Source organism: Vicugna pacos, chromosome 6 (genome assembly GCF_048564905.1).
Source record: "Vicugna pacos chromosome 6, VicPac4, whole genome shotgun sequence".
Lineage (NCBI taxonomy): Eukaryota > Metazoa > Chordata > Mammalia > Artiodactyla > Camelidae > Vicugna > Vicugna pacos.
In genome coordinates this window covers 22,447,635-22,466,629 of record NC_132992.1, presented here as the reverse complement: position 1 = coordinate 22,466,629, position 18,995 = coordinate 22,447,635, and the positions used below count along the sequence as shown (strand labels likewise).

The window sequence follows — 18,995 nt, the reverse complement described above, 5'->3', positions numbered from 1 at the left end:
CAGAGAATCTGGAAGGAGGGCCTGGGAGGTCCAGACATCCAGAGTGATCATTGTAAGACAAAAGTTAGATTGTGTCACTCCTCTGCTCCAGCCCTGCTGTGATTTCCTATCTTTGCTGTGCCCTGCAGGGCCCAGCACTATCTCTGCCCACACCCCTCACCTCCACATCTCCCTGACATCAACTCCAACTTGTTCACTTGGCCAACACTGGCGTCTGTGCTGTTTTTCAAACATGCCAGGCATGTGCCCACCTTAGGACACTGAGCTAGCCGTTCCCTCTTCCTAGTAGAGTCTGTCCCCCTGTTTGTATGGCTTCTTCTCACTTCTTTCTGGTCTTTGCTCAAAAGTGAACCTTCTCTGACCACCCAATCTAACCTCCTCCCCCCACCTTGGCACCCCATATCCCCTCTTCTGCTTTATTATTTTTTAAAACCACTATCTCACATGTTATGTATTTTTCTGTTCTCCTTAGTAGTATGTAAGCTCTTTGAGGGGAGGGATTTTTGTTTGTCCTCTTCACTGCTAAATTTCCATCACCTAGAACAGTACTTGGGACATAGTAGGCACTCCATAAATGCTTGTTTAGTAAATGAATTAATAAGAGGCTCTCTAGAAAGGACAGTGCTTTACCAAAAGGGATCCATTATGGATGGTAGTATTTCAGGCATCAGTGGGAGCTAGATTTTTTTTTTTTAAAGGGAGCCTTGAACCCATAAGTCACTCCCTCCTCTGTGGCCAGAAATGGGCAAATGTAAAGACAGGGGTATGGTAGTAAGGCTCTAGTCTGTTTTGAAGACGGTTCATGTGTTCGGGGCTCACCTGCAGGCCACATCTGCCCAGCCGTGGTAGTGCTCCTGCTGGAGGATATGCGCAACTTCGGCCAGGGCCTGGAAGCGCCCCTCCTGGGGCAGGATGCTGGCCTCCAGCATGCCCAGCCTCTGGGCGGCCACTTCCATTGTGGCCGGGCTGGCTGGCGGGGCTGTGGCCTGGTCCAGCACCTGCTCTGTGTCTGCCAGAAAGCTCTCCCGGAGGGCTGCCTTACGCTGGAAGCGCCGGGCTAGGGTTTCCAACCGCTCTAGTTGCAGGAGCCTCTGCTGCAGGGCCTGGCTCCTTGAGGCCTCTGCCCGCTCCAGGCATGCCCAGCGCTGGGACAGCTCCGCAGGGCCCAGGCCCTCGTGAGGCAGAAAGGGCCTGCGGTTCTGGGCTCGGAGTGCTGTCTGCAGCCGGAAGAGCAGGGCCTCTGTGGCCCCTCGCTGCTGCAGCCGTGGTGGCTTCTCCTGGGTGCGGAAGGTGGCAAAGGCCACCAGTAGCTGGCGCATGGCCAGCAGGGTGTCTGGGAAATCCCGCGCCTCCAGCTGCACCTGCTTCTCCGCAATCCAGCAAAGCAGGTCGGCCACCAGCTGCTCGTACTGGGTCTGCAGAGCTTCTGTCTCCTGGAGCTGAAGCAGGATCTGGAGGGGATGAGAAGGGGTCAGGGCGGCACCTCAGGACAGGCCCTGGAATCCAGGCCCTGGAAGCCCTCCCCTCTGGGGTGCTGAGTGCCAGCCAGGCTTGTCCAGGGGGGCAGCAGCTTCCCTCAGCTGAGGATGCACTAAAGGGAGGGTCCTCCCTGCCCCCAGAGAAGCAGGTCTGCCTCCATTCCACACTCAGAACTTGGAGTGTGGGGCTTCCATCCTGTCTGCCTCCATATTATCTAACCTCATTTGGCCTCAACTCTAGGGGTGCTATCCTTCTTCTGAGCCTTTTCCCCCTTCCCTGAGGCCCCCACACCCCTAAAGCAGCTCAGAGCCCTTGGCCTGGATCCCCTCTCCCAGGCCCAGCTGAGACACCCACCCTGAGAACAGCCCTCCCAGGCCTCAGCCTCTGCCATCGTGCCCAGAGGGTAAGAAAGCCCCCCAAAAACATGGACTCAGCCGGCGGAGCTGCTCTGTGCTTGTCCTTGCAGATGCCAGCTCTCTAAGCCTTTTAATCCCATTAGGAGCTCAACAGCCTAGGAGCAGAGGGGGCGGGGCCGGGGGCAGGAAGAGGTGCGGCTCCCCCGGCAGCCCTGTGTGACAGGCACTGTGCTCATGCTCCCGTGAACACTCAGAGCAGCCTTCTGTTACCCAAGATTAATTATCTATTACCCAGGTGGTGGCGTCTCCTTTTCACAGATGGGGTGCAGTAAAGTTAGGTGACACGGCCAAGGCTACTAGGCAGCTAGGAAGGGGCAGAGGCAGCCTTCAAACCCAGGTGTGTCTGACTCCGTAGCCCACTTTCGCCCCACCTCTCCTCAGTGCCACCTTCCCTTTGTCACCAACCTTTGAGAGTCTCCTCTGGACAGTCTGCTCCTGATGCAGGCGTGAGAAGTGGTGGTAGTAGAGGGAGACGTAAGTCATGATGGAGCGCTCATCAGGCTGCAGGGCCGCCACGTCCTCGGGGTCCAGCAGCTGAGCGATGCCCAGCTCCTGCTCAGCCACGCAGAAAGCACAGTGGAGGTTGTGCAGTGGGCGGTCGGGTCGCAGGGAGCTGTAGTCAAGCAGGTCTGGCCTGGGCGGAGAGCAGGCAGGGCTCTTCACCGGAGTAATTGATTGCTTGGGTTTAAGTGGACTTGTTAAAAAGGCAAACCAGCTCTTACTGATCACAACTGATCATTATACATCACAACTGATGTGCATCAGTTTCCCCTGATGATTATTTGAGACCACAGCTGAAGGAATAGGGCTTGGATAGAGAGGGGAGGGTTAATTTTGCTCAGGAGCCAGGCTCCTGGGTAGGGGGAGAAACTCCAAAAGGTCAAGTACTTGATAGGGAGAGGAATGAAAATGGAATCAGGGTCACAGAGGGTGGAGGAAGGCAGAGATTAAAGGCAAACCTGGCCAATTCCATGGAGCGGGGAGAGGTAGCAAAGACCAGGGCCTCAGCTGTCAGCCATCTCTACCTCTGTGCCTAGCACAGGAGCCAGAGGGACGTGGAAGGATGGGCAGGTTGAGGACCCAAGTCCTGGAGCAATTTGCTCAGTGGAGGGAGGCCTCTGGGAAGGAGTCTGAGGAGGGTGCTGGGTCCCCCCCGCAATGCACCTGTGGGCATGGATGAGGGCACTGAAGCCGAGCCCATCACTCCAGCTTCGGGAAAAGTCGGTGATGTTGACGTAGGCATAGCCGGCCGTCTTCCGCTGGCACCAGACCAGCAGGGCTTCCTTGGCGGACAGGAGGGCTGCGCTGGCCCCAAACTCCTCCTGGAAGGACAGGGCAGCAGGTCACCATGCAGGTATGGGAGAGCAGAGCCTGCAGGAGAGGCAGGCTGGCCACGGTTGGGATCCTGCTCCCCCTACCTGGAGGCGGTATGGACTGCGCTCTCTTCGTAGCATCTAATTGTACTTGCTTTCACTTAGGGTGGGCAGGGATAAAGGGTGAGACAGAAAGACTCCTTTCAAAGAAGCAAGGTGCTTGAAAGCTGTCGCCTCTGAGCAGCTGGCTTTGAGTCACAACTGGTGACAACAGCAGCAGTAGCTCTTGTTTCTCTGGCCCTTCTGATGCCCTGGGCACCGTGCTCACCGACCCTTGGCTGCATGGAATTGAGGCTGGGCTCGTCATGGCAGGCTTCCTGCCAGCCAGGCACCAGGCACACACAAGTGGCTTTTCGCCCTCACAGCCCTCTGAGGGAGGCACTGTTAGTATTTACTTGCTAAGGACGGCACCATGAGGTGCAGTAAGAGAGATTGGGACACTGCCCTGGGTTCCCCAGCTCATAGGGGAGGGATTCTCTTGACCCAGAAATGTCTGACAGAGAGCCCGCCTGTCTGTCCCCTCAATGTCTCAGGCTGGGCTGCTTCTTAGGGCTGGAAAATGAACATCTTTATTTGGTTTCAATCCCCTCCCACCCGCATATTCCTCTGGTTGATAATTTCCTTTATTCTGCGTCTGCCCACCCACCCCCTCCCCACCCCTCTTCCACTCAGGGCTTCTTCCCCTCCCCCTTCCCGGCTTCTACTTCTTTCCCTGCCTCCCAGCCTTCCATTCCTCATCCCTGTGGTCCTCAGTGGTTCTCTCCTTCTGTCCACTCCTTCCTCACCAATCACACGGCACAGAGTCCTCATCTCCTTTCTCCCCTCTGCTAATTCCTGTTTATAAACTTAGAATGTCAAAGCACAGCGGGCTGCATTTCCTTCCCTGCCCTTGGGGCCCCCCCGCAGCCTGGGGAGGAAGGACAGCTGGGTGGCAGCGCAGGGGATGGGGAGGGGGAAAGGGCCCCGGCCTGGAGCCTGGCTCTGCCACAACCAGGCTGGCCCAGACACCCTGAGCACTGCGCTAGGCTGGCGGACAAGAACCAGGAGAGATTCTGGGGACAAGCATGTGAAGGAGCAGGGTCAGCCTGGTCCCAGATACACCTGAGTTTGGCAGGGAGCAGGGCCTGAGCAGGCTGAGGGCAAGCAGAGCCAGCTGGGTGGTTGGTGGCCTATCAGGGGATGATGTGGACCTGCTACTCCCAAGGGAGAGGGCAGCAGCGGCACCTGGAACTGTCTGAGGGGACTGGGTAGGGGAGCAGAGCTTCCTGGAAGGGCTTGAGGTCAGTGAGAAATTCACCCACCCGTTCATTCGCCACACAGGTGCTAGGCTCTGGGCACGCAGACAGGCAGGGCCCTTGCTTGCCTGGGGCTCACAGTCCCATCATGAGTGTCAAGAGTCCTCCTGGATTTGAGCCAAATCTGTGGCTTCTTTTCATTAGGATTCTCCAGGTTGGCTTTCTTAACCTACTGGAATCGAGTTTTTGATGGGGTTTTGGAAACCGTGAAACAATAAAAATTGATAAATGTAAAGACTTCATGCATTTACTCTTTCTGACCCAATTGTGGGAAAACAAGAGGTAGAATGGAGGAAGATGGGGGACCATCTCTTTGGTCTTTAGAATACTAGGGATTTGGAAACCTCCAGGGCTGGGCGTTCCTCTGTGTTTAATTTCCTCCAGTGGTACATTAAAGGGTAATGAAAGTTACAGGGCTTCAATGCCAAGCAGGGAACAAATTTGGGGGTGAAAGGAAGGTGCTAGGCTGGTATCTTGACCCCCTCACTAGTGAATGACTTGTCTCAGATCAGGTTTGAAGCCCCTGAATCTAGTTCTCACTTCAGTATATTACGGTCTCTCTGATATTCTGAATTCTTTGCCTGCAGTTGAAGAGTGAATGGTCCTTGTGTGGATGGCAAGGGTCTGCTGTGGGATCCTAACAGTTGGGTGGAACTGCTCTGCCCTCAGGGCCCTGAGGTGAGGCCAGGGCTGGGCTGGGCTGGGTAACTGGGCACTAGGGGCTGAGACATACCCTGTCCAGGGAGATGTGGGAAATCTGGAAACGCAGGATGATGACCCAGATGAGTCCCAGGATGAGTGTCTGGTCTCCATCCACAATGTTCTCTGGCCCAATGAGAGGTATTGGCACCTGTGGGCACAGTTGGCTGGGCTCAGCTGTGAAGGGCATGCACCAGAGAAGACTCAGAGAAACCAGAGGTCCAGGGTGCCAACTTTTGGATGGGAGGCTCCTAGAATCTGTCTGGCTCCAGGAGGTCCTCAAGGGAGAAGCAGGCAGGCACAAGGCCAGCAAGCGAAGGCTTTCTAAGTGGTTGGGGCTTCGGCCCCAAGCCCCTCTGAGTGAAGCCCCAACCTGGTGAACTGGGCTGGACCACTAGAGTGGGAGGCCTCCCTGTATGTGTGTAAAGCCAGGCCAAGATCAATGAGGAGTTACAACAGTCCATGTATGAGCTCAAAAGACAACACCAACAGTCTGCCTCCACCTCCCGGGGCATCTGGGGGAGGGCTTGGTTCTCAGGCTCACACTTGAACCTCAGCCTTCTTCATCCATGTTCCATTTCCTATGAAATACTCAGATTCTCAAGCTCTACCCAATCAGACTCTCTCGGGCCAAGGCCCAGGAATTTGCATTTGCACCCAGGGCAAACACCTTGGTGGTTCTTACGTGCACTAAGGTTGAGAACCTGCTGCTCCAGACCTTGCCACTTGGACAGGGAGGGTTGAATCAGGGGAGAAAGGAACAGAATAAACATCAAAGCCACACTTGGCCTGGGCCCCCTCACCCTCTGGCTCCATCCTCCTCTTCTGGACCCCACGGCGCCAAGGCTCATGAGATTCTTGCAGTTTCTTGAGATTAAGCTCAGGCCTTGGGACCTTTGTACTGGCTGCCCCTGCTGTCTGAAAATATTAGCTCCCAGATAGCCCCATGACTACTACCTTCTCTTCTTTAAGTCTCGACTGAAATACTACTTTCTCAGTGAGGCCTACCCTGGCCCCTTTTAAAAAATCAAAACCTGAGGACTATTCATCTTCCCTAAAGTAACAAGCTTGATCCCCTTGCCCTGCTCGGTGGGGATCTTGGTTTTGTTCCCTGATGTCTCCCAAGTATCTACACCGTGTCTGGCATATAGCAGGTAACGGACACACACGCACCGAGGAGAGACCCTCCGTAAGGCCTGGTGGGGAGCTGGCTTCAGCCAACCACCAGACTGGTGGGAGGGGCTGCATTCTGGATACTCCCCCTGGGGACACATTGTTGTATCCTCTTGTCTCTAAAGGATCTTCCCATGCTCTGCCCTGTTCCCCTAACAACCCCGAGCCTTTCTGCCTTCTCCTCAGCTTGGAGTTGGAGTCTGCTCACATCAGCTCATGAGGGCTGATCTTCCCGACTTCAGTGTTTAGTAAGTCGGGTACCAAGGCTTGGTTGGGTACCAAGGCTGCAGAAATCAGCAAATGCTGCAAACCAGGGCTTTTATCCACCCCCTTCCGATAAACCCTCAAGGCCAGATAACTGGTTGTTAAACATTTACCAGCACACTGCTGATCTGGGTTCAAATAAACCATATTCCCTGAAACCGCAGGCCCCTTGCACTCAGGTCTGGGCTTTGTGCTTGTGGTCCCCAAACCAGGCGTCAGCCCCGGAGCACAAGGCAAGGGCTCCAGAAATGAGTGCATCCCGCATTCTGCTGCTTATTAACTATGTACTGGGAGCCACAGTTTGACCACAGCTGCCTTATGTGTAGAGCAGAGACAAGGCTGACGCTGTCACAGGCTGTCACTGTCACAGGCTGTGTGTCAGTGACATGCTGTCTCTCTGAGCTTGAGGGGGGCTGCAGAGCTTCTGACAAAGGCCACGGGGCTTCACCCTTCCCAGGTTCCAGAGAGGAGGTAGCTGGCTCACAGGCCACCGTCCCTCTGTGTGGCTGGCAGCCTTCTACTCTCCCATGTGCCTGGGGACTGCAGTGCTCCTGTCCCTTGCTTTGGTTTCTCACCTTCCTGGCCTCCTTCCAGCATGCCAGCCTCCCAGGGGGCTGACTGTGACCTCCATTCCAGGACATAAGTGATGGGTACACACACCCAGGCTCAGCCCAGCCGGTTCCAGCTGGGACTTCGCAGTCTCCAGGGACAGCCACCTCATGCTTCAGCACCTGAGGCCAGGGGCCCCTGGGCTTCCCAATTCTCATTTATATTCTCAATATAAATGACCCCTGAACTGCCCCCTGACTCTGGCCATGAGGTTCCCTCCGTGTCCCTGGAGATCTTGTCGCCTTTAAATGACTATTTCTTTCACCTGGTCCTTTCTCTCAGGGTCCCTCCTGTTTGCTGAGGCCCCTCCCTGCTACCTGGTCCAGCTTCTCTGAGGCAGACCCTGCATCCCTTCCCTCCACGGCCTGGCTCAGTCCCCTGTGTCCAACCCTCAGCCTCCTTCCATGGTCCCACATCCACGATCTGCTGGCCAGCATGGGTGTTGCCCAGTAAATAATTTCCTCATTTATGAAAAGAAAAGTTTAAGAGTACACTGACTCTCTCAGCGTGGGCTCCAGGGATTCCTTCATCACAGTTAATTCATGCCTACCCACTGGGGAAGATGGCCGTTCCTGCTCCCACCGGTTGGGAGCTCCCTAGGCTGGGAGAACTGTGCAAGGAAGGGCTTTGCTTCCTGGACCTGTGTAATCCAGCTGCTCTTCCTGGGTTCTGGCCCCAGATCCTCTGCTCTGCTCTGTGGCCAGCCCAGGAAAGATGATCTAGTCGTCCAGCCTGGCCGTGTTGCCCACCTCAGAGCACATCCAGAAACCCTCTCCCCAGACCCACCTTGGCCCTGAGGAAGGCCAGAGCTCGGCTGCTGTTCTCCAGGAAGTGCACACGCATGCGGCCCCGGCTGGGGGGTGGCAGGGCCTCCCCTGAGATGAGCTCCAGCAGCCGCAGCAGGTGGGTGCCATCGGCCAGCTCTGTGAACAGGTTCTGGATCTTGATTCCCACCTGGAAGGGGATGGGGCAGGCCTGTGGTCAGCCCAGCCTCACCTGTCTGCCCTGTCCCAGGACCTGTGTGGTGCAGCCCAGAGCATCTGCTCTGAGGAAGGACCACTGGCCTCATCTGTGCCTTGGGGTCAAAAGAAGAGGCCTCAGTCAGATGACCTTACAGTCAGCGCCCCAGTGTCCACTGTCCAAGGAGCTGGGGGGACGGCAGAGGTGGGCTGGGAGGCACGCCCAGCTACACTCACCCGGCCATGCTGGAAGATATTGTTGATCCACTTGGTGAAAGTCTTCTCCTGCATCCGCATGTGCCGTGCCTGCAGCTTGCGAATGTGGCCCATCTCATATGCAGAGTCCATGGTGGGACTGGACTGGGAGAGCCGCCCCAGGGCTCTGCCTCTGGCCGCCTGCTTCAGGTACCCTGTAGCCCCCAAGGAACTGCTGGGGCCTGTGGGGCTGACCAGCCATCAGACCTGGAGCCCTTTGGTGTTGAGGGATCACTAGACATTTCCCAAGCTGATGTTGGGGGCGTGGAGGTTGGGGGAGGAGTGGAGATACTGATGACTCCCTGAGAGAGGCGTGTCTCTGCCGGGGGTGATGGGCCCTTCCCTGTCAGACTGTCCCCACATTTGGTGGGGGGTTGCAGCCTGGAGCCTAGCCAGGTAAGGTCTGGTGCTCCTGGCTGGTGCCCTGTACTCGAATGGCCCAGGACCCCTTTTGTCCCACCCCACTTTCCGGATTCTTCTTTGAGAGTTCCTGCTGCCAGAGGTTTCCCCAGGACCCCAGCATCTGGCTGCTGCTCTTTGGGATGAATAGGGCAGGTGGAAGGAAAAGAGGAAACTGCTTACCTTGATGATGTCCAGGCCCTGGGAGGAGAGCCGGCTGGATGGTTGGAGATGGCAGATAGCAGGGGCTGGGTGGGGAGGGACAGAAATCAGGAGAGGCTGAGGCTGGAGCTGGGGCAGCGCCATGGCCCTCCTCCTGAGCCAGCAGGGCAGGGGTGACACACAGCCGGCATTGTCCTCCCACCTGCCATGAGGCGTGGCCCAGACTGGGAGAGGGTGGCTCAAGAATGCTCCAGATCAATGTTCCAGGGTCTCCTCCTTCATCATCCTCCACTGCAAGTGCTCCTAGCATTAGGTGGGGGTCCTGGTTCCCAGACACAGAGGCCCATGGGATGGTCTCCCGTGGCTCTGGGTGGGAGCACCATGGGGGCGCTGCAGTCTGGGTACAAGGCACTGCAGGGTAGAGCCTCTGGTCTGAGCTTCTGCACCCACTTCTTAGGTTGGGGGTGCCCTTCTGCACCCCTGCAAGGCCTCTTTGTAATCCCCACAGGGGTGGGAATGGCGGTGAGCCCACTGGGCTGTAGCCTTTGCATCCTCTCCAGGGAGACGCACCACAGACCCAGGGAACCATCGGACCAGGGCTGGGCTTTCCAGGCCCTGATGGAGATGCACCCAACCTAGCCTTCATGTCTGGTGCGCCTTCATGCATGGGCCACTTTCTGAAGGAGACTCTTCCTGGAAAGGGGTCACCTGGAGTTACAGAGTCCATGGAAATGACAGAGTCTCCTCCAGAATGAGAGACACAATGTTCACTCTTTAGGGCCACAGCGAGGCCTAATCACCTGTGCTCCCTCAGGGCTGGCTGGGCCCAGGGCTTGGAGGCAGAGGCTGTGGGGGGCACCTAGCAGGCCCCTCTCTCTCCCTCCCTGCAACCTTGGAGCACATGCCAGAGGGAGAGTGAGTTTTAATTCAGGTGGCTTCACAGAACAACCTGACTAAGCTCAGGGTTACTGTCACTGGGCTGGGACGTGTGTCTGTGGGTTCATCCACTCGGCAGCCCCAGCAACACTTCTCAGGGAGGTGTCCCTGACAGCCGAGGCTGGCAAGAGGGGCAGCGACCAGAGCCTGCCCTCGAGAGTTGGGCAAGACCCATCACCCCTGAACCACGGCCATGGCTGGAAGTGAGAAGTGCAGTGCTCTTTGCCCAGGGCATCACGTGTGATGTGACCACCAGAGAGGATGGAGCTGCATGACGCTTTGCACACAGATCTCAACAGAAGTGGTTGTATTTGAGGTTGTTGAGTGGTGCTGGGGAACTGCTCTTCTTCCTCCCTAGATCAACTGCAGTAAAGCCACTGCACATGCTGCCAGGACTGGCTCATCTTTTGTAGTGACTAATTGCAGCCCCTGCTGAAATGAGAACCCCTATTGGTCAGTACAGTTTTGGAATATGTGTTGCAAGTAACTGAAATCTCAAGTCAAACGGGTTTAAACAATATAAAGGGAACATTTTGGCACACATAATGGAAAAGTCTGGCAGGAGGAGGACTTTAGGTGAGGTTTGATCCAGCAGCTGAAATGATGCCATCACAGGCTTGGATTCCCTTTGCCTTTCTCAATGCCTCCTTCATCTTTATCCTCCACGGCTCCACAAGGTGATTGCTGCCAGCCTAACCTCACTCCTTTTCCCCCACCACCTCTAGGCACTTCTCTTAATGTTATTTATATTGTTGCCTCAATAGGCTCACTTCTTTGCACTGCATGGTTCAGAAAAAAGAGAACATATCTCCCAGGAGTTGGAACAGAAGTCTGAGCGGCCTGGCTCTCATAGCCAAAAGTCCATTGCTGAGTAATTTCTGTGAGGGGGGGGATGAACTACTCTAACTGGCTCAAGCCAATCAGAAGCCATCCTGGAAAGAGTGGGTGGAGTCTATCTCCCCAAACCTCATGGCTCAGACTGAGGGTGGGAAAGTGGGGAGTGTTCTGCAAAAGACATTCCTGGTCTAGATCACCAGAAGGGTGGATGGTGCCGGAGGAAACCCCAGATGTCTACTATGGGTGGTCCACACCTGTGAGGTGCGGCAAGAGGCAGGAGCAGGGCCGGCCAGCCAGGGGCTGACCCCAAGCACTACTGTACCCTCAGGTGCTCAGGCCCGCTTCAGCACTGGACAGAGGCCACCTCCTGTGATGTCCTGTCCCCAGCCTCGGAAGGGTCTCTTCATGGTCCCCTCCAGTCTTGTCTTCTAGTCACTCTCAGTTGGGGCATGAGACTCCCTTGGGGCCTGCTCCCAGACCTGGCCTCTGCCCCCAGAGATGGAGCTGCTTTCCTGCTGAGGAAGCCTCAGTTTGAGAATCTCCCAACCAGAGAGGATGCAGGAAGGGTTGGGGGTCACAGGGATGGCATGCAAAAGGGCACACCCTCCCCCAACTCCTCTGCCTTGTTTCAGATGGATCCAAGGGATCCCTGCTTCATTCCCAAGATAGCTGACACACAGTAACTGGGAAAGCAGAGCCAGTGGGGAAAAGGTAATGATTTTTTTCAGAAGTTTATTATCAGTAGATTTTTTTGTCTGACACTCCTAAACAAGATTACAAAAAAATAGAAGCATTGTATATTAATTGCATTGGCTAATCGACAGGTCACTTGGTACACTCTTAAATTCGGCTATGTTTACCAAAAAAACCCAGTGGTTATCTGTCCTAAAAGTGTTATTCTTCTGCCACATTCCATGGAGGAAGTAAACAGTGCCTCAGTTAAATGCTTTCCTTATCTCCAAGGCAATCTGTCCAGGGTATTGCTCTGGGCATCAGGAAGGAGTGTAGCTGCTAAGTGGAAAGGTTCCGGCGGTGGCTGTCGGGTCATGACTCCGGTGGTTAAACCCCATGCTGGGCGGCAGACTCCAGCACAAGACATTCCTGGTGTGGTGAAGGGACGCAGCAGACACAGTGAAGGACCACGGCCTGGGCTTGGGCGAGGCCTCTCCTGCAGGCTGGTAATGGGGGTGGTTGGTGGGGGAGAGCAGGGGCGTTTGGCTTCTCATGTGCTCTCTAAACCCCCTGGACACCAGTCCCATGACAATAGTGTAAGAATCCAACTCTTAAGGCCCACTTTCCTGTGGGAGGAGCCACAGCCCCCAATCCAGGAGTTACTGCTGCATGACAACAAGTGTTCCAGAGAACCCAGTCCAGTCCTGGAGAAGCCAAAGCCAACCAAATGCATGACCCTCCCATGTTAGAGCACCCCTGCCCCGGGTCACCCAAGCCCGCGGCGAGGAAAGAATCCATGTATGATGCCAAGCAGGTTGAATGTCAGCATGTGGCTGTAGAGCTGGGGGGGCGGTGTCTCGGCAGGTGTCAGCGCAACTCTTCTGTACATGAAGGTTCAGGTGGGCATTATGAGCAGGCTCACAACTTGGAAGTCAACTTTTGGAGGAGTAGCAGAAGTTTTCATTTTCCCCCCCTGAACTTAAGAATGCAGAGGTTTGTGTTATGTGCTATCATGTGCTGTACAGCAAATGGACTCAAGATTCTTAGGTTTTCTTCTGTGGAATCACGGAGAGCACGAAGGTAGTTTCCGAGTTCTAGAGTTTACCTACCTCCACCCTCCCACCCATCTGCGAGCACGCTGTCGGGGGCACTGGGACAATGGGGTGGTGCAGGAGGGCAATGTGGCCGGTCAGAGTGCAGATCCTGAGGGCTTCGTGTTTGTCACCCTGCTATGTGAGGTCAGGGGACAAGGGTGTTTTGGAACACAGATTCAAGGAACACTGTGCAGGTCCTGGGGAGATATGGGTCCTTGGTTGGCCACCGTCCCAAATGTTTTCCAGTGGTCTTCTTTCCAATCAACTTTTCATAATGGATAACTTCATGTTTTAAGAGATGATATTAAGACAAAAGGACACGTGATTTCCTTTTTCTTCCTTATTTCTCAGCAGGGAAAGCATTCACAAAGATGTTCTCCCACCTGAGGGCATGGTGGGCAGGGATCACAACCTTACGGGGCGTTTCCATCCACGTAGAACCAGCAACCTTGTCGGCTGCTCCTCTAAAACACTATTCCTCTATGTCCCTATGTCAATAAAACTTGGCCATATCTACATTTGTACACACACAGTGTCAAAAATACATACTCATGTGACATATATGTGTATATATTTATCTTTATATATGACAATTGAGCAGAGTTAAATAAGCAAGATCATTCTGAATGGAAATCAGCTAACTAACCTTGGCATCTCTAAACTTTTGGACAAATGGACTCTCTCCTCTCTCAACCTTGCCCTTTGGTGGATCCACCGTGCTCACACGCTTGGGCAGTCCTCATGCGTTCATAGAACTATCTGCTCATATTACAGTACTGGAATTATTACAAATGTCCCTTTTCTATGTGTCTAATTTAAAAGTGCTCGTTAAGATTAAAAACCATGTTATGCGTTTACTTCTCTGAAAACTAAATTATTTAGAGAGTAAGCTAGGGAGTGTGAGGGCTGGCATCTGGATAAAACCTTCTTTAAAATAAACATTTTCCTTTAAATCTGCAGTTCCGACCCTGATGTCACAGGTGACACCAGGAAAAAAAAAACGTGCTTTTTGGAAGACTTAGGTGGGACTGTCCACATTTCATTCATTTTTGGTGCCGGCAGGACCCCATACCACATGGCTATCACTATTTCGAGTCTCTCTTATTGCATAAATAATGGAGAAAGGCACCTGCATCCTCCAGCTGGAGCCCACGTAGTTGGGACCGTGACCTCCACTGGACATACGCATTTGAGCAAGTGGTCCAGGGAGGTTTACAGGGAGTGTTCTCACTCAGGCGCTGATGTACAGGTAGGTGCCCAAATCCTGCCTTGTGAGGCATTCATGGTACGAACCACACAACCTGTTGAAGATAAGGCTTTATACCAAAGATTCCATCTTGTTTCTGTATAAAGGCCTTTATCTTTTGTACAGAGACTGTATTAAAAAAAAAGTGGACATAATAAAAATGCCTATTTTTTTATAAAAATAGTGTTTAATGCTAGTAGAATGACCTCTTCTACCTGAGAGCCAGCGCGGGCTGGTTCCTTATCCCACTGGTGTCCATAGGGCCAGGACACTGCACACACCAAGCCATGTTTTTGCTGAATTTAAATCCTGCCATGGACCAAGGAGCCTTGGGGACATGTAACCCACTAACTGACGACTGGGGAGAACGACCTCTTTTCTTACTCTAGTTTAAGTATGATAGACTTTGCTACAAATTATTGGATAGATCAGGGAAGCTAATCTTCTGATTTCAACGTGACTTGAAATGAATACTAGAAGTCTTGCAAGGGGTTAATAAAGGTTGTGAGTCCCAAATTCCTAACCAAACAGAACTTTGCTGGGAAGGCCCCAGGGGTGGGGGAGCCCTGGCGGGAGTCAGCCAGTGGGTGCTGGGACGGATGCCCTGGGCGACCTGGCTGCCTGCGTTGCAGGCCTGCAGAATGGACGGGGACACACAGACATGGGGCCGCCTCCTCTCAGAGCGGGAGCAGCAGGCTTCTCTTTGGTAGACAGTTTGGAGAGAACAGAAAGCCTCTCTGCTGCTTTTTTTCAAGCAGGAAATAAAATAAATCGGCTCCCCTTTGCTGCCTCCTGGCGCTCTCTGGGGGACAGACAGCCAGGTTCGTGACGATGAACAGTCCAGGGAAGCCCAGCAGAGCCCCGGCTCACTTCCCGTGGCTCCTGGGGTTCCACGTCTGCTTCTCCCGGCTTCTGAGCACTCTTGGGATGATTTCCCTTTCTTCTCAACCCTTCAATCTCCTAAACCACCCCCTCCCCCCAATATTTTACTAGAAACTCGGAATTTTAGAGGTGAAGGACTTCATCTGGTGTCCAGCGCCTGCTCTCCGCATTCTACAGATGGGAAGATGAGGCCCAGAGAGGGCAGCGCCTTGCCCAGGGCCGCTCAGTGGTTCGGCGGCAGCGTGGGACTCAGGCCCTGGCCCCCGGATTCCCACCCCGCGCCGCCTGCCCCGCACACGGCCTGCCCCTCAGTCGGCCTTCGACAAGGACTTCCGGTGGGAGGGGGGCACGAGGTGGGGGGGCAGGCTGTTGGGTAGCTCGTAGCCGTCGAGCTTGATCTTGATGAGGTGCTTGGCCAGCGCGAACTCCTCCTCGTCCAGCATGCCGTCGCAATCGCAGTCAGCCAGCTTCCAGATCTTGCCCAGCACGCTGTTGGGCAGCTTGGAGGTCACCATCTCCTTCTTGGCGTTGACGCCCGATATCTTGCCGTTGACAGGAGACAGGGTGTAGAAGAGCTCATCGTAGACGGGCTTGTCCTTGGCCACAACCCACTCCTCCTCGTCGGCGCCCTCCTTGGCGCCCTCCCCGTAGCCCTGGTTGAAGGGGCCCTCGGCCGTGCCGTCGAAGGCGCCGCCCTGCACCAGCTGCGTGGGCATGCTCGTCTCCTCCTGGCTGATGAGGCTCATCAGGGACGAGATCTTGCTGCTCAGCATGTTGTCCACGGCCTCAATCAGCTTGGGCTTCAGCGAGTGGAATTTGGTGAAGTCATAGTTCTCAAGCTGTTCCTGGAAAAGGAGAAACCACAGGCTTGGTTAACGCCCTCCCTGTGGGAAGCAAATGGGGAGATGGATGGCCAAAGGAGACGAATGCTCCCTGAAAGCAGGCAGCACATACCTGGAACTTTCTGTTTGGTGAGGTTCTCACATCTGAACTTGCCAGACACGGGAGTGGAACTTTAAAGCTGGGCCCTTCATCTTTACCCGGCAGGGCAAACAGACGATGCTGTTATTCAGAAGTGGAGCCCTGAGCCTTTGGATGGTATAGGGGACAGAGCTGAAAGCTAAGCAGCCTGACATATCTCTGAAGAGGTGCCTCCAACAATCTTCTCAGTAGCAAACTCTATGGCCGTCAAAGCAGGCTGGGCTGGGCTGACACCCGCTGGGCAGCCTGTGCTCAGTACGGAGCGGTGGGGTAGTTACTGCAGGCTTGGCTGCTAAAGCGCATTCCAGTTTGTGTGTCCTTCATCCTCACTGATGGCCCGCAGTCACCTGCATGTCACCCCAACATCAGCACCAAACAGTGCTGCCAACACTTCGGGCGCCTGCTGCCGGCATCTCAGTTAGCCAAGGGAACTGAGAAGAGAAAGCCTGGGAGGAGGAGAGCAGGCAGCCTACACAAAAATCCGAGTGCTGCTGGGGTAAACAAGTCTAGATTCCCTTGGGTGCACGAACACCTACCCTATTTCCTCATGAATGAGCCTGAGCTCTGGGTACACACAGAGCCCCTGTGTCTGGTCAAGTGGACAAATGAAGGCGGTGCCCGCCCAAACTTTCTACCCGCCTGCAGGGGACATGGATTCAGACTGCAAACTTCTGGAAAACCGGCCAGGGGAAATGGCCACATATTTGCAGGGGTGGACAGGAAGCAGCAGCAGGAGCCATTCCCACCCTGAAGGGCACAGAGGAAATAAACTCTGCACTCATATCCCTGCGGTATCCGCCTCCTCAGCCCTGACCAGGGATGCGTGTGTAGGGGAGTCGGGACCAAGTTAAACCATGCCATCCCTGCCCTCCACCAGGGTGGCTCAGGGACTTTTTACTGGATTTCTGCACACTGCAGAACTGAAAGATTTACCCATCAACAATTGTATCCATTAAAGCCACCAAGCCCAGGATCCTGGAACTGCTCCCTCCCAAGAGACAAAAGTCAGTCCCAGCCCAGCCTCTGCTGGGGTCTCCCTTGCCCGCTCACTTCCAACGTGTACCAGAAGAGCAGTTTTTGAATCCATTGGGAGGGTCCAAGCAGATGGGGATGGCTCTGCTGCCCTCTGTTGTTGAAACACTGCCAACTCATTGGCTGTAGGGGCCCAATTCTCCAAGGATAACTGAGTCAGCAATAAAGGTGGCTTTGCTAGTGCTCCCCTCATTCTGCAGTATGGACACGTCAGTGCAGCAAATCAGATTCCCTCCCCAAAGGCTGTAGGGTAGACACAGGCAGATGCACCAGTAGGTCATGGGCCTCCCCCAGCACTGGGCAAAAGCCTGCAAAATACAGTCAGCTCTTTGCTACAGCAAAGAGTCATCCTGTCCAGCTTGGTCCGTGAGAGCACACGGAGAACAGAGAATTAAAGCTGGCTGCTGCATGATCCTGAGATGTGCAAAGATCATAATTAAGTCAGTTCCTAGCTTCTGCCCATGCCGCTGTCCCAGACGCAGTCCATGAGAGGTTGAATGCCTGTATTGGGGAGGATGTCAGATGCTCAGTAGACTCAGGGATGACAGAGGTCTCGACCCACACTGGGAAGCCCCAAAGCTTCCTGGGTGACTAGCCCGAAGTATCAGGCAACAGTAAGCATGCCTTTGGGACTCCAGGCCTGCCTTGTTCCCTGGAGATTCCCTGAAAGGACTGGTGTGGTGGGATCAAGACCCGGCCACCTTCCCGAGGAATAATCCTTATCCAGCTTCTAGGAGTTTGCTCTGGAAACCGCTTATCTATAAGCCCGGTGGGAGTCAGAGCCGGGTTAGGGTCTGAGAAACTCACTACCCTAGAGCCTGCTAGGATATAAACCGACGCTAACTTATTAACTCATTCAACATGTATTCATCGAGCGCCTGCCACACTCCAGGAGCTGGGGATATAGCTGGGAACGGGACATGGTCACTGGCTTCTTGGAATTACAGCCTGATATGGGAGAGACACACCGAATAAATTCATTACACTGAAGCACAACAGCACTTACGTCATAACAAGGAGCACATGTCCCAACAAGGGACTTTGCTGCCAAATTTTCTCTGCTGGTCACAGTCATAGCAGCCAAGACTGTAACTCAGAATGGACTTCTGTAAGGGCAAGGAATTTTATTTTTGCTGTTTGTTCATGGGTTTATTCCAGGGACTGAAAATAGTGCCTGCCAATAGCAGACTTAATTAGTATTCTTAGGTGAATGAATACATGAACACAGGTGAATGGAGTGTCTGTCAGGTGTGACTCCTGCTCCTGGAAGTCCCAGGGCTCACAGGTGTCCACTATAGGTTCAAAGGCACTTGGTGTGGCCCTGACCACAGGGCTCTCAGTGAAGGTTCGGGCTCTTCGGTATCGTCCAGCTATATGGGCCATGGCCGCTCCCAAGACCCAAGGTGAGGGACTGCCCCACTGGACAGCTCTGAGGGGCCTGAATGCCCTCAGACTGCCCAGGCCCAGGCTAGCGTGGTCAGGAGCAGCTCTGCCTAGAGTTTTTTCCCTTCATACAGGAGCTCCCTGAGGACGGGCAGGGGCGGCCTCTCAGGGAGGCTCCAGGTCTGGGGAGCAGCATCTTGTGGGTGGGGCATCACGGGAGCCTCAGGAGGCCAGCGAGCCACAGACGCCCCATTAGGCATTGTGTGCACTGTGTACTTACTCATAGCTTTCATTTCAGTCAAGAAAACAATTTCCCTACGAAAACATCTGAAGGCTACAAGGAAACAGTTGTCTTTCTGGTTGATCATGGGGTGCAGGGCATAACCCAAGGGTGTGAAAGCAGAACCTGCCTGGGAAGAGGCCCCAGAAGCTGGCAAATTAGCCACCCTGTGACCAGAAGAAAGCCCAATTCATCCTCTGAGTATAGGAGTACCAACCTCACTTCTAAAAAAAAGATGTTTCTATGTATATTTTTTAAGGTGACTACATCACATTTGACCAGAACACATACACCAGAAGTATTCACCTGGAACCCAGGCATCACAACGTAAGTGTAACCCACTCCTATTTCAGTGTGTACTGTACATGAAGTTTACATTAAGAAACCCCTCAGGACTGACGCGTCCTCTCCTGTGGCCTGCTGGTCTTGCCTCCACTGTTTACCTTTCCTCCTCCAGGTGGTCACGCTGGTCAGGTCAGGGTGGCAGGACCCACTCGGGCTCAGCTGGGGCTGCCCAGACACAACTCAGGGAGACTCTGAAATTAGGTCAAAGGCTGCCCAGTGTTGAC

At 54.3% G+C, this 18,995-nt stretch overlaps 2 protein-coding genes across 3 annotated transcripts in view; both read right to left on the bottom strand.

The window, feature by feature from the left end:
* The window catches only part of SPTBN5 (spectrin beta, non-erythrocytic 5), a 45,054-nt gene extending 35,827 nt beyond the window's left edge, over nt 1–9,227 (bottom strand). The window contains 8 exon segments of the mRNA XM_072962167.1: nt 820–1,451; nt 2,301–2,529; nt 3,060–3,217; nt 5,297–5,413; nt 8,095–8,262; nt 8,505–8,677; nt 8,988–9,057; nt 9,105–9,227. Coding sequence (XP_072818268.1) covers nt 820–1,451; nt 2,301–2,529; nt 3,060–3,217; nt 5,297–5,413; nt 8,095–8,262; nt 8,505–8,677; nt 8,988–9,057; nt 9,105–9,227 — 1,670 coding nt within the window.
* A 2,344-nt stretch (nt 9,228–11,571) lies between these two features.
* Nucleotides 11,572–18,995, bottom strand: part of EHD4 (EH domain containing 4) — a 75,150-nt gene continuing 67,726 nt past the window's right edge. For both annotated transcript variants that reach the window (XM_072962619.1, XM_006201682.4), the window contains one exon: nt 11,572–15,595. In XM_072962619.1, the coding sequence (XP_072818720.1) occupies nt 15,059–15,595 (537 nt within the window). In that variant the 3' untranslated portion in view covers nt 11,572–15,058. The remainder of the gene's footprint in view (nt 15,596–18,995) is intronic.